Raw genomic sequence first — 13,827 nt, forward strand, 5'->3', positions numbered from 1 at the left:
TGCCCTGGTTTCTCATACAAAGCTTTCTTTTTTTTTTCCCTGTGATGTTTGCATCCTCAGTAGACATTTTCATAGTGTCTTGAAAAAAAAAAACCCCAAAAAACTCTGAAGTATATACTTTGCAGTCATGGTGGGTGGTGTCGTTGTAACACGTTTGCATTCTAGTTCAAGCAGAAGTTTTAAAAAGAAAGTTTGAAATGTGGGGTATGTTCAAATAAAGACTATAATTACTAATTAAAAAAAATATATATAGCTGTATGCTCAGGTATTTTAATCCTGTAAGCGCTGATGTGGGATTCACACTGAGTACGTGTTATAGGTGTCCCAGTGAAGGCTGTGTCCTGAAGGGAAACGTACGTGAATCTGTAGATTACTGTCTTTCACTAGAGCTCCATTTCATCTTAACGCAGCCTAGGAACTTTACCCGCCTGTAACCTGCACCCCAGTCAGGTCCTCCACTCTCATACTAAATATAAGAACGCTGAGGTCACCCACTGCTGTAGTCTTTGGAATAGTCTCTGTGTAACCTCTGATTGAAATGAATTCTGAAAATCACTTCACTGAACGTAACCCCTCACCACTGTACTCCCCTCTCACCTTTTCCACTGACCTTTAAAGTTGGTTAGTCTCTCTCTCTCTCTCTCTCTCTCTCTCTCTCTCTCTCTCTCTCTCTCTCTCTCACCCCAGTGAGAACTGGTCTTGGCACATTAGTCATGTGTATGTCAGATGTGTGTCACACAGTAAAACTACGGCACCTCTGAGTCTTTGCCAGCATGGTTCCCAAATGTGTGCACGTGTTTGTGTGTGGAGAACAGTTAAGCTAACGTATGCATGTTTGTGTGTGGAGAGCATTTAACCAAACGTGTGTGTGTTTGTGTGTGGAGAACAGTTAATCAAACGTGTTGTGTGTGTTTGTGTGTGGAGAACAGTTAACCAAATGTGTGCATGTATTTGTGTGTGGAGAACAGTTTACCAAACGTGTGCGTGTGTTTGTGTGTGGAGAACAGGTAGAGAACAGGAGTATTGTGTGGGATGAGTCTTCCGCGTAAGACATGCGAAATGAGTGAGTTTTTCCCCCATGTTAAATGGAAGTGAAATTGCGGCAGAGCAGGTGAAAGACTTCAGTTTTCAAAAAGCTAAATTTTGGATGGAAAAAAATGCAGCTTTTACACAGAGTCAGTGTTTCTGAATCGTGGCTTGTTATACTTATGTTTGCCTAGTTATGTTTGCTCTTCTCTCGAGAATTAACTAGTCGCTATTCAAAGATGTTATTTCTGATCTCTGGATTCCATTCTAAACAAACACACCCACACACGCACACACATACACACACACCCACACACACACACACACACACACATTCTGTAAGCTGCCTATTTTAGACTTTCCACATATGGACAGGCAGATGAGGTGTTTTCACTCTGTCTCAGGGGGCGAGGGGCTGATATTGACCCCTAAGGTTTTGTTTAAGTCTTAAATTGGCCTAAAACCCACACGCAGCTTAGAAGGGAACATCCCTGACTGCCCCGCCCCTTCCTTCCACCAAACCAGACGGGCTGTTTTCAGATCCACACAGCACACGTGTTCTCATTCAGCCCGTCCATTTTGGTACCGCTCGGCCTGCCGCTTCACCTGTAAGTACGCCCCGGTTGTGCTCAGCACATTTTTATCAGTGTCACGTGTTGGTTACGTGAGTGATGTTGGTGGCCTGTTTTTTTCCAGGACCCCCACACCCACCCTACCCCACTCACGTAAAGTAAAGCATGTCGTCAACCCCCCCACAACCAAAACCCCCCACCCCCCCCCTTTCCCCTCTGCGTCCTCCTGACGTGACCATAGACAAGCGTGTAATATGTTGCTGAAGGTTGTTTTGCTGCTGTTGCTGTTGTTGTTGTTGTTGTTGTTGTTGTTGTTGTTGTTGTGTTGCTGTTTTATGTTGTTGCGTATTTTGCAGACGTAGGATCAGTGGGATTTTTTGACCGCTGCAGCAATGTCAATGCCGTCGGTAATTTTTTTCCTTTTTCCTTTTTTTCTACATCCCATTGAAAGTCTGGACAGCGAATGAACAATAGCCACGCTGTGATTATGGTGTTAAAGTATCCGGGGGGGCAATTTGTAAGAATTTATATTACAACATTTCAAGGCTACAAGTTGTAATCTGAAGATTCAACAGATTTATGTTATAGAGATGTTATGAGGTTTTTTTGTTTTGTTTTGTTTTTGTTTGCCTGTGTTGGATTGTAGAACACTGAGCAGTGAGCTAAAGAGACATTCGAGTTTATTTATTAATGATTAGACAGAATTATTTAAGGCTCTGTGTTTAGATCTAAGGACCTGTGAGCTGTAGCTGTTGCTATGGTAACTGCCCCCACACCCCCCACCTCCATGTCTCAGCCCAGCAGGTTCCAAAAGCTAATGACTGTTTATCTGCAGAGCAGTCCAGATAACACCTGTTAGCCTTCATAATACAGCCGTATTGTCAACCCAGTCTGAGAGAGACCCAAACACACAACCTCTCTCACACACACACGCATGCAAGCATGTATGTATGCAGGCATGCAAAATCGCCAAACACACACACACTGTGGTACTTACACTTTACACAGACTCCCTCACATACCAGCATATTAAAACAACATGCAACATGCAAGCAGCCCCCCCCTACACACACACACACACACAGACCCACACACACACACAGACCCACACACACAGACCAACACACACACAGACCCACACATACACACACACAGACCCACACACACGTACACACACACACACACACACACACACAGACCCACACACCCACCATGCTTTCATTTACATGTCACTTGTATCGCTCTCTGTGCTTGTTTGGCCTCCAAATATGTACATGCAAGTGTTACATACACAAAAGCTGTATGTGTAACTGATCGTCAAACATGCTTTTAAAGGCCAAGTTTGACTGTCACTGTAGGTCATCTCTGAAATCATGTTAATGCATATTATCTTATTACCTTAGCTACCGCATCTGTTTCTTTGTTCTCTAACAAATCTAACTGCCTCTTATGTTTTGTGTTATTTATTTGTTTATTTTCTAAATGTTTTTCCCTGTGTGAACGTGTTATTCTTCTGTTCCTTCAGAATGAGGGAAAACTAGCCTTGTTACTTTATTTTGCCTTTAAGATGATCAAAGTTGCATTGCAGGACGTCTCTCGTAAGAACTTCGTAATTCTGAATGCTTGCGTGCAGAGAATAAGTTAATACAAACACTCAGAGTTGTTCACCAGACAGCTCACTTTTTTAATTCTGCTTTCATGTTTTGCAAAACACAGATCACATGCTAATAACATTTTTGTCCTCTTCTTGTTTTTTGTTTTGTTTTTCTGTTCTTTGTTTTTCCAGCAAGGCGCCAGTAACGCTGAGAAGTTTGACTATGTAAGTACCTAGTACGGTTCCATGTGTGACAGAGCACAAACTGAAGAGTGACTGGTGTACGCTTGGCAGTGCTGTGACATGTTCTGATCTTTATCATTGTGCTCAGGTTATGAATTTCCTGAACAAGATGGCGGGAAATGAATATGTGGGTTTCAGCAATGCCACGTAAGTAAAAGTTTCAAACTTGTGTCGTTTGGCCTCAGGCTGGTTGCTCCAGTTCTCTGAAAGAGGCCTCTGTCGGAATTCCCTCTAAGGAGAATTCAAAACTTAACAAAAAGAAAAAGAAAAAAAAAAAAGTTCCTTGTTTTGTGAAGTTCACTGTAAAAGCGAAGAAGCCAAGAGTAGAAAGTTCTAGAATATTTGAAGCACATTCATTCCACAGTCTTAGACAGACGTTTCAGCGCTCACCGGCTTCCTCTGAGTCAAACTTTTGAAGCCAGCGACCAACTTTTCTTTTATGTGTGGTACTGTCTGTCTCGTTAAGCTCCAGTTTAGCATAATGTAACAGACCCAGTTGAAGAGACAGAGCATGGAACAGGGTTTAAATTGACTTTAATGGTTTGGTTTGGGTTTCATGTCTTTTTTTTTTTTTTTTTTTTTTTTACGGCACAGATTCCAATCGGAGCGTGAGTCAGGAGACAGGAATTTCGCTATCGGCTATTACCTGAAAGAGAAGAAGGTTAGTGTGGGGCTGCGTTTGGGCGGAGTCAGTCTGAGAGCAACGTGTTCTTTCTCTCAACCTTAAGTCTGTCATCACTAGTTTTTCTACACACCCAGCCGTTTTTCTCTCTCTCTCTCTCTCTCTCATTCTCTCTCTCTCTCTCTTTCTCTCTCTCTCTCTCTCTCTCTCTATATTTGTCCTTCCTTGCATCTGTCCCTGCTTTTGTGCGTCTGAATTTGTGCCTTTGCATCAAGAAAAGCGTCTTTAAAAACAATGCACAAAGCTGTTTTCAGTAGGACACAAGTAGCCCGTCATTTCTCTCAGCTTAATCATGCATTTCTTTTTTGTTTGTCCAGTGTTTTCCCGAGGGCACAGATATGACGTCCATCCTGGATTTCTACTTCCAGGTCAGTTCAACAAACTTAGGAAATGCCATGTTTTGATTAGACGTACACTAGTGTGACCTCATAAAGTCACTCGGTGTATGTGAAAAGACTCAGCCCGTGTTCTGATATGAGCTTACGTTTTCCAAGATCAAAGTGAGATCTATCTTTTGGCCCAAACGCGTTTAGTAGAGGGCTTTATTGGAAGCTCAGGGCTGCGGCAGAGTCATGGTTTGTTGTGGATTTGGATGGAGCTGGGCCCTCGTCTTGGTCGGTGCTGATGGGATCGGGTTTCAGTCTGAATCCGTTTCAGTTTAGGGCCATGTTCAGATGGAGCTCGGCTTGTGTGTGTGTGTGTGTGTGTGTGTATTGGTGTGTGTATTGGTGTGTGTTGTAACAGAGGCATGACAGAAGTCTTGGCCATCCCATGACTCCGCTCATGGGGCCGAAGACCCTGGAGGAATGTGTAACAGGATAGCCATGCTGAACACACACACACACACACACACACACACACACACACACACATACACACACACACACACACACACACACACACACTGGGGCAACTGATGCCTCACCGGGTTCTTTTAACACTCCTAGGACATGGTATGAGGGTGTTGTGACCTGCCCTGCTGAACAGGATCTTTTGGGCTTTTTCACTAATGCTGTGTAAAGGCCTCTGACTCATTCGTAAAGGACAGTGTTTTAATGTCAGAGTGCCATTTCATCTGTCTCAGAGCTGATCAGTTTACTGCATTTCATGCCATGGTTCATAAATCTAATCCCAAATTGTGTGTGTGTGTGTGTGTGTGTGTGTGTTCTGCAGCTCTGCTCCATCGAGGTGACATGTGAGAGCGCCAGTGTCATGGCTGCGACCCTGGCCAACGGCGGCTTCTGTCCAATCACAGGGGAGCGTGTGCTGAGCCCGGAGGCTGTCAGGGACACACTGAGTCTCATGCACTCCTGTGGCATGTACGACTTCTCTGGCCAGTTCGCCTTTCACGTGAGTCTCTTTCTCTCTCTCTCTCACACACACACACACACGCACGCACATGCACACACTCACACACAGACACACGCACATACACACGCACACACACATACACACGCACACACACACACACACACACATTCACACATATAACACACTCCCAGGGTTGTTTTCATATCTTCAGTAGTGATCAGGCCTCTCTCTCTCTCTCCCTTTCTCTCTCGCTCTCTCTCTCTCTCGCTCTTTCTCTCTCTCTGTCTCTCTCGCTCTCTCTCCCCCACTATGGAGATATTGCTAATAGCTATTAATGCCAAGACACACTGTCAGTGACAAAGTCCCTCTCTAACATTCCCCGTCATCTCACCAGACGCTTTCTGTCCATCAGTTTCTCTATCTATTTATCTCTTTCTCTATCTGTGTGACTGTGTATGTATGTATGTATGTATGTATGTATGTATGAATGTATGCATGTATCTATCTATCTATCTATCTATCTATCTATCTATCTATCTATCTATCTATCTATCTATCTATCTATCTGTCTATCTGTCTGTCTGTCTGTCTGTCTGTCTGTCTAGATTTTCCTGACTGTTGTATTTGTTTTGTGTTTGCGGTATTTGACATACTTTGACATTCTGTGTGTGTCTATGTATTTACATAGCCAATACATACACACAGTCACATGCTGTCAGGGAGTCATTTGTGGTAGAAACATGTGCATAGCCTTGTGTCAGTAAAGAGGTGTGACCTGATGAGTCATAGCGTTACATTACGGAGTCATAGCCTCTACACTTAGTCAGACTGAGAGGAGTCTTTAAGGCCCAACGCAAGAGTCTCTGAGATATGTTATTGATGCCCTTTCTCAAATGAACTCATTTGATCAGCTGTGTGTGTATACATATGTGTAATTTTCAGATTGGTGTTATTCATGTAAATAATGACATGGTTGTCTGTAAACAGAGTGAATACCAGCGATCTTATAAATAAAAGACAAAAACAAGTGAGGCCTATTTCAGAGCCGTAATTGACCACTCAGAATCGAGTATTCAGCAAAACCGTGTAATAATATTTGAAGAAGCAGCATTCTCCTCTGGCAGCTGCTGACATGAATGGTTGTGTCCTGTGATGTTCACTCAAACGTCTCTTCGTTTCATAAGCTGATGTTAATTAAAATTTCTCAGCACCGTCTTCAGTTGCCACTCACACTTTCTCATGGTGTGCTGGGAACCAGTGTCTCTCACACCATCTCTGGACACATGCACACGCCAGCCTGGCTTGACCCTCCATTTTCACCTGGGTTTACAGTGTCTTACACTGATTGGCTGCTTGTGTCTAAAAGCGTGTGTTAATGACACCCTCAGAGTATCGAACAGCATTGAATTCAGTAGAGGTCTATCTATCTATCTATCTATCTATCTATCTATCTATCTATCTATCTGTCTGTCTATCATCTGTCCATCTGTCTGTCTGTCTGTCTGTGTATCTGTCTATCTATATGTCTGCCTGCCTGCCTGTCTGTCATCTATCTATCTCTCTATCTGTCTATCTATCTATCTATCTATCTGTCTATCTATCTATCTGTCTATCTATCTATCTATTTGTCTGTCTGTCTGTCTGCCTTTGCTTCACTGCCCCTTATCCCTGTATGTTTGCAGGATTTGTTTTTCATTATATGCATGTATCTGCTTATTCAGTGTGTGAAACAACACTGAGTTTTACTGTTTGTTTATATGCATGTATCTGCTTATTCAGTGTGTGGAACAACACTGAATTTTACTGTTTGTTGTGACAGACTTGTTTCCTTTTTTCTTTTTTATTCCTCTCTATCATTCAGGTTGGTCTGCCAGCCAAGTCGGGCGTGTCCGGTGGCATCCTGCTGGTGGTGCCCAATGTGATGGGCATCATGTGCTGGTCTCCTCCACTGGACAAACTGGGCAACAGCGTTCGGGGCATCCAGTTCTGCACGGTAGGTCTGGTTTTATCTTTTGTGGTTTTAACTGTCAGAACTTCCTTTTTGTGGTGCACACCCATCAGTGGGGGCGGGACTAGCTTTGGAAAGAAGGCAACACAGCAGCATTCGAGAGATAACCTGGAAAAGATAGAGTTCAGAGTCTCTGCTGTTAAAGAAAAAGAATCATATGCCAATATCCCGGGGCTGAAAATTATGTTCTGAGTGTGGTATTTGACTTGAGTTATGTTGTAGGGCCTGACATAAATGATCTGTGGTTAGAGTTCTGGCAGAGCAGGCCCTGGCCCTGTGGGCTGTTTTTTGTTTTGTTTTGTTTTGAAACATATCTTACGTTCATCATCGAGCCTCGTAACACTGTTAACAAAGACCTCTGTTAGCCCTGTTAGCCAGCCGCTGTTAGCGCAGCCGCCCGATCCTGTGTGGAAGGCCGAGGTCATTGGACCCGTTACGCTGCACACTTGACTGGTGAATCCAGTCTGACTCATGACCACTGGAGAATGCACTTTAGAATAGTGTCAGGGGCCTTTCTTTTCTTTTCTTTTTATTTTCAGCACCGCAGGAAATTCCTGACCTTGCTGTGAAATCGAGGCAGCTACTCCAACCCCCCCCCGCCCAGCCCGGTCAGCCTCTGCAGTCAGGATAATACTGACGTGCTAAGAGCGAGCGTGTGAGTGAGGAGAGAGAGACAAGAGAGCGGTGTTAGTCAGATGGAAGAGGAACTCCGTTTCCTCTTCCATTAAAGCCCTGTGCACTAGAGAGGCAGGAGAGAGAGAGAGAGAGGGCGAGAGAGAGTGTGAGAGGACACTTTGAGTTTTAAGGAGGAAGCTGAGAGAGGAAGAGAGAAGGATTGCATTTCCCCTGTGGTGTGTTTCTGGGCTCCTCAGTGCTCTGCTGTCTTTATCGCTCTGTGGACGAAAGCCAGTATGAAGCACACGTAGCCCACCGCCGTGTGCAGTGAGAGCGAAGCCATTTTAGGCGTCGAATGCTCCTCATCATAAAAACCAGTTGTGATTTAGTTTGTTTGAGTGGTTTTGTGTATTTGGTTTTGCTCTGGTCAGAGAAGGCTACCCGTGTGCGGTGTTAGAGAGCGTGCTGTAGTCAGTCGCCTCGTCATGTCTCGGGGAGCGATGACTCAGTGGCTTTATTAATCAGACAGGCTAAGCTGGTCCATTTCAATAGTGGTGAGACAAGCAGAGGATTGTATAATCACTGTTATAAATTAAAAAAAAATAAAAAAATTTGAACTGACGAACGCGTCTTTTCCGTGCAAGTTCATCTCAGGTCATTTAACTGTATGTTCTTTTAGCTGTCATGGGCCGACGTCCAGCGTTTCAGCGCCAGTTTTCAAAGGACGCGTGTGTTCTCAAACATGACTGTCCGACGTCATCTGTCTCTCTCTCTCTCTCTCTCTCTCGCCCTCTCTCTCTCTCTTTCCATCACCCCTCTCTCTCTCCTTTATCTCTGTTTGACTTGTCCTTTTCTCTGTTGTGTGTTTTTCAGGATCTGGTGTCCCTGTTCAACTTTCACAACTACGACAACCTGCGGCACTTTGCCAAGAAGCACGACCCTCGCAGAGAGGGGGGGGACCAGCGGGTGAGTGATCTTTTCCGTTTGCCGTCGCCACTCCCTACCTGTCCGCTCAGCGCCCTCCACAGAGTCGTGTACGAGACCTAGGGAGCGATTTTTAACAGAGCGTAGGTCTCTGTGATGGAGTTAGCGTGGTGGAGTACAGAGGAACGAGGCCTGAAGGAGGAGGGGAGGGTGTTTCCACATTCCTCCCTGTCAGTTGGCACACAGCCTGTCAGCATAAGAGTTTCACAATGGTGCAAGTCATTCGCTGGGGAACTACCGCCCCCTAGTGGACAGTTGCGACACCGCATGTTTACGGGTCAAAAAATGAAAGAGAGGACGCCTTTGTTATTCATTTAAGACTGTCTATCTATCCAGACTACAGCTGGCTGCGTTCTGACACTTAGCCTCAGCTGCTGCTCTAGTTGGTTGTCATATGGCTGGTGTCACAGGGCTGACTGGCTGCACTGGGCAGGAAAAGCAGTTAACAGGTTCTTACCCCCGAGCGCAGCACTGCACGAGAACTAGCCTTATTCACTTCTGCATGTCCAAAGCCGCGTTATCTTAGAGGTGCTGCATTGATTATACAGTACTGTTTCTCAAGGAGTTTTTCCTCTGTGAGTCGGGTTCACATATGCAGGAGTGAAGGTTTATTCTCAGTCTGTGTAGAAACTGGCACGCTGGAGGATGTGGCCTGGTATTGATTGGTTTGAAGGCAAATGGTTTCTGTGACTCTATTTTTTCTTTGACTCTAGCTGTGTGTGTGCGTACGTGTGTGTGTGTGTGTGTGTGTGTGTGTGTGTGTGTGTGTGTGTGTGTGTGCACGCGTGTGTGTGTGTGTTTGTGCAGGAGTGTTCACCCTCATCAGAGTATACACACTCACACACCCCCTCATACACACACACGCACACGCACACACACTCACAAACACACACATAATCACACACACGCACACACAAGCACACATACACGCGTGCACACGCACACACTCACACACACACACACACACACACACACACGCACACACACATTCACACACATACACACACAGACACTCACACACCAAGTTCATACACAGCAGGCCGTCTTGTTCTGGGTGGCCAGAAAAACTAATATGTTATCCGTGTTGCTCAACACAGCAGCACACCTTCGGACCGATGGATTACGAGAGCCTCCAGCAGGAGCTGGCTCTCAAAGACACTCTGTGGAAAAAAGTGTCTCCCATGGAGTCTCAGGAGGACAGCTCCACCACTGTAGTCTATAGGATGGAGAGTGTCGGAGAACACAACTAAAACGGACCCGCTCAGCCCGGACGCCCACCACCAAGCTCCCAGCTCTGTACAAACGGCGCATTTCTATACAAATGATGGAAATCGATATTTATTTATCCCTTCTGCTTGATGAATTATTGTCATTTTTTTTTTTTGGTTTTGTTTTGTTTGGTAAGATTCTCTGATAGAGTTACTGTACCTGTCTCTCTGCTCTTGTGTGTGTGTGTGGGGGGAGAGGGGGGGGGTTCACCTCGGAGCTCAGAGGAGGCCTGGCCCAGGTCTCCTCCTGCTCCCCTTCCCTCCCCTCCACTGTGACTGTGCTCTGGAACCAAAGGAAGGGAGTCTTTTTGTTTGTTTGTTTGTTTGTTTGTTTGTTTTTCTTTTCAGAACCAAGGTTGGGTGTTAGGAAGGTTGGCAGCAGTAGACGTTTCGATGGTGAAATTTTTTCTTTTTCGATTTTTTTTTTTTTTTGGAATGTATTTCCTGTACCTGAAGTGGAACATAGCAGTTTTATTCTATTATATTTAATGTTGATTCTGTTACATTCTCATAGATAAGAAGAACCAAATGTTACAGTTATGGATCATGGGTCGGAGGTGAACTGGCGTGCCACTGAGTAGAGACTTGGGCTGCCTCCTGACTGTGCCTGCATGTGGAGACTTAATTACTCTTCTCTGTGTGTTTGATCAACTTTATCTCCTCTACTCCATGTATTATGACCCAAAGTCACACTGGTAGCTAGTCACTACCAGGGTTATCTTAATGCTGTGAATACAGTGTGTGTGTGTGCGTGTGTGTGTGTAGAGTAGCCTCACGTACGGTGACGTATGTTGGTGAAGAAGAATCTTACCGAAGTACCAGCCCATTGCAGTGTTTAATACCTTAACGTTTCGTGTGCTCTGACGGGGTCTCCCATTTCAAAAACAAGAGCTCTGTTGTGTCTCTCTCACAGTTTTAATCATGAGTATTCACGCTTATGTGCCATAATCTTTTCTTTTTTTTTAAATCTATGTAGAGTATGTTTTAGTATAGTTTGAAGTGTAGTTTATTGATGGAGCAATCTTTACACATGCAGTGGTGACAACCTGGGGGTACCGCAGTCCTGCTCAGTGGCTGCTTAGGAGAAGTCGTGAATCAGTACTTTACAAAAACGTTCCTCAAACAACCCCCTCACCCCCGAAGACAAAAAAAAAACAAAAAAACAAAACCAAACAACCAAAACCAAGCCTGCTGTGGGAACGCTGTCTCTGCTCTGTTTTGCACATGTATTTCAGTGGAGGCCTTAGCAATCTAATGCTGCTCAGTCACACATGCTACTGTCACATGTGTGTGTGTGCGCGTGTGTGTGTGTGTGTGTATGGTCGCAACTTCCTGCTGGAAACTCTGAACACTTTAACTGATATCATCTCTGATCATCTCTGACCCCTCCCTCTGTGCCCCAGACCCTCCCCAACATATTCACTGTAGTGTCTAATTCATTTCCTGAGCTGATGTCAGGCAGAACATGGATCTGATTTAGGGATAACATTTAACCAAATGACACCACAGGTGCATCAGGCTGTTTGGTATAAAGTGTCATTTTGTGTGTTGTATGTGTGTGTGTGTGTGTGTGTGTGTGTTGGGGGTTGTATTCTAAGTTATATAATTACACAGAGAGCCGAAAACGTGTTTCTGTTTTGTTTTTCTCCTTGTGTTGTTTTGTTTTATTTTTGTTATTTCTTAACATGGCCCGTGCATTCACAAGCTTTTGAATTGCTTTGGAGTAACAGGCAGTCACTAGGGTAGCTTTTCTCTGAAGCTGTTCCAGTCATTTTCCTTTCCTCCAACTGGATCATGACGGTGTTCCGTTCTGGCCTACAGCGCATGTGGCGTCGGACAAAGTTACTCGATGTTTTTTGGCATTGTTAGCCCTGACCCGGAGACTAAAATCATTGCCTAGGTCTAGGACAGTGCCACTACTTCACAAAGGTTAAGTTGAGGAGGTTGCTATGGTTACAATCCTTAAAATAGAATGTAGACTTTTTGTTGTTTGTTTGTTTGTTTGTTTGAGCTATAAATGTGACTAGCCTTGATTCAAAGCAAAGAATCTGTAAAAGGTTTTTGAATGCAGTGCCAGCTCATGTCTGTTGAGAAATTTTTATTGTTGTTGTTGTTCTTATTGCATCACATTGTGTGTATGTAATTTACGCCTCAAAACCTAAAAACACAGCTGAATTTTACTCATCTTTTTTATTTTTTTTTTTTTTTCCTTTTTTGCCTTTTTGGTTTTGTGATGTCCTGTTGTTATCCTTGTTTTTTGTTTTCTTTCCTTTGTTTTGTTTTGTACCATTTGATAAATGTATTTAATCTCACACTCTCGTTCCCTTATGCTCATCCACTTCCCCCCCCTCATCTTCCTTCTCTTAATCTCCTCTGTTCCTCAGAAAACCTCGGTCATTTTGATCTTTCAAATGTCCACTCTCCTTTTATTGGTGTTTGTTTTTTTTTTTGTTAATCTAAAATTATTATTATTATTATTATTATTATTGTCATTATATTAAAGGCTGGAAGCTGTGTCACCAGGTCTCAGTCTGTTAGCTTTTAGCTTTTGACCTGTTATCTTTTACCCTGTCTCTCTCAGTTCATTGACAGTGGAATGGTTAGTCCTTTAGTTTAGTTCTCTGGTGCTGTTTTTGTGATGAAGCCAGGACTGCTGTTACAAATTGAAGGATTCTGATTTAGAATTTGGAATTAGAGTTACAGCTAAAGTGCTTGTTTTTTTGTTTTTTTTTTCCTTTTCTTTCTTTTTTCTTTTTTCAATGATTATGTCACAGATCCACCTGCCCCACTTCTCATTTCCAATAAAAAAGCTATATTGAATGAACACATACGTCTGTCTAACCCTGGCCCTTCTTACACCACAGCCCGCGGGGCTCCACACTGACCACCGAGCTCTGTCAGGTTACCTATCCAATGTTACATCACGCCGAACAGCACAGAAATCAGCCCAAGCATTTGAAGGTCATTTGCAGGAATGAATTTTATCGGTCTGGTTTCATAAGCAGTAGGGAAAAAAAACAGTGGCGCTTTGGAAGGGCCTAGAACACAGAGACTTAAAAAAAGAAAAAAAAAATTGGAGAAAAAAAAATTGAGACTGTTAGCCTTATTTTCTGTTCTTTTTTGCAGCGCGTTGGTGAGTAAAGTGTGTTGTGAGCACTGGGACCCTTTTTTAAGACTGCTCTTTGCCTGTAATGTGTATACTCATATGCAAACACTGCTTTGTATGCCTGTTTACATGGGTTGTATTCTTCCTTTTCTCTGGGAACCATTTTTTTTTCTGTTTTTTCCTTTGATTTATAGCTTTTGATTTCTGTCTGTCAAGGTATAACCCACTAAAGTCTTAATTTCACTTCCTTTTAACAATATTTGGTTTATTATGAAATATGTTTAATTGAAGTTTATCTAATACCCATTTATCAAGTGAGGTATAACTGTTTTGTAAATATATATCAGATATAGATGTATATTGTCTCATTGTATCGCATTAGGCATATAACCTATAATATCCACCTGTTAATATATGA

General features: G+C 43.5%; 1 protein-coding gene across 6 annotated transcripts in view; it reads left to right on the top strand.

The window, feature by feature from the left end:
• The window catches only part of glsb (glutaminase b), a 41,235-nt gene that overhangs the window by 20,996 nt on the left and 6,412 nt on the right, over window positions 1–13,827 (top strand). For 5 of the 6 annotated variants that reach the window (XM_030786374.1, XM_030786372.1, XM_030786373.1 and 2 more), the window contains 7 exons: window positions 3,385–3,417; window positions 3,524–3,582; window positions 4,030–4,096; window positions 4,435–4,485; window positions 5,291–5,467; window positions 7,290–7,421; window positions 8,925–9,017. In XM_030786374.1, the coding sequence (XP_030642234.1) occupies window positions 3,385–3,417; window positions 3,524–3,582; window positions 4,030–4,096; window positions 4,435–4,485; window positions 5,291–5,467; window positions 7,290–7,421; window positions 8,925–9,017 (612 nt within the window). Of the gene's footprint in view, window positions 1–3,384; window positions 3,418–3,523; window positions 3,583–4,029; window positions 4,097–4,434; window positions 4,486–5,290; window positions 5,468–7,289; window positions 7,422–8,924; window positions 9,018–10,132; window positions 10,409–13,827 lie in introns of those variants that run through there. The other variant, XM_030786375.1, reaches the window with a different exon arrangement.

This window comes from Chanos chanos, chromosome 10 (genome assembly GCF_902362185.1).
Source record: "Chanos chanos chromosome 10, fChaCha1.1, whole genome shotgun sequence".
NCBI classification, from domain to species: Eukaryota; Metazoa; Chordata; class Actinopteri; order Gonorynchiformes; family Chanidae; genus Chanos; species Chanos chanos.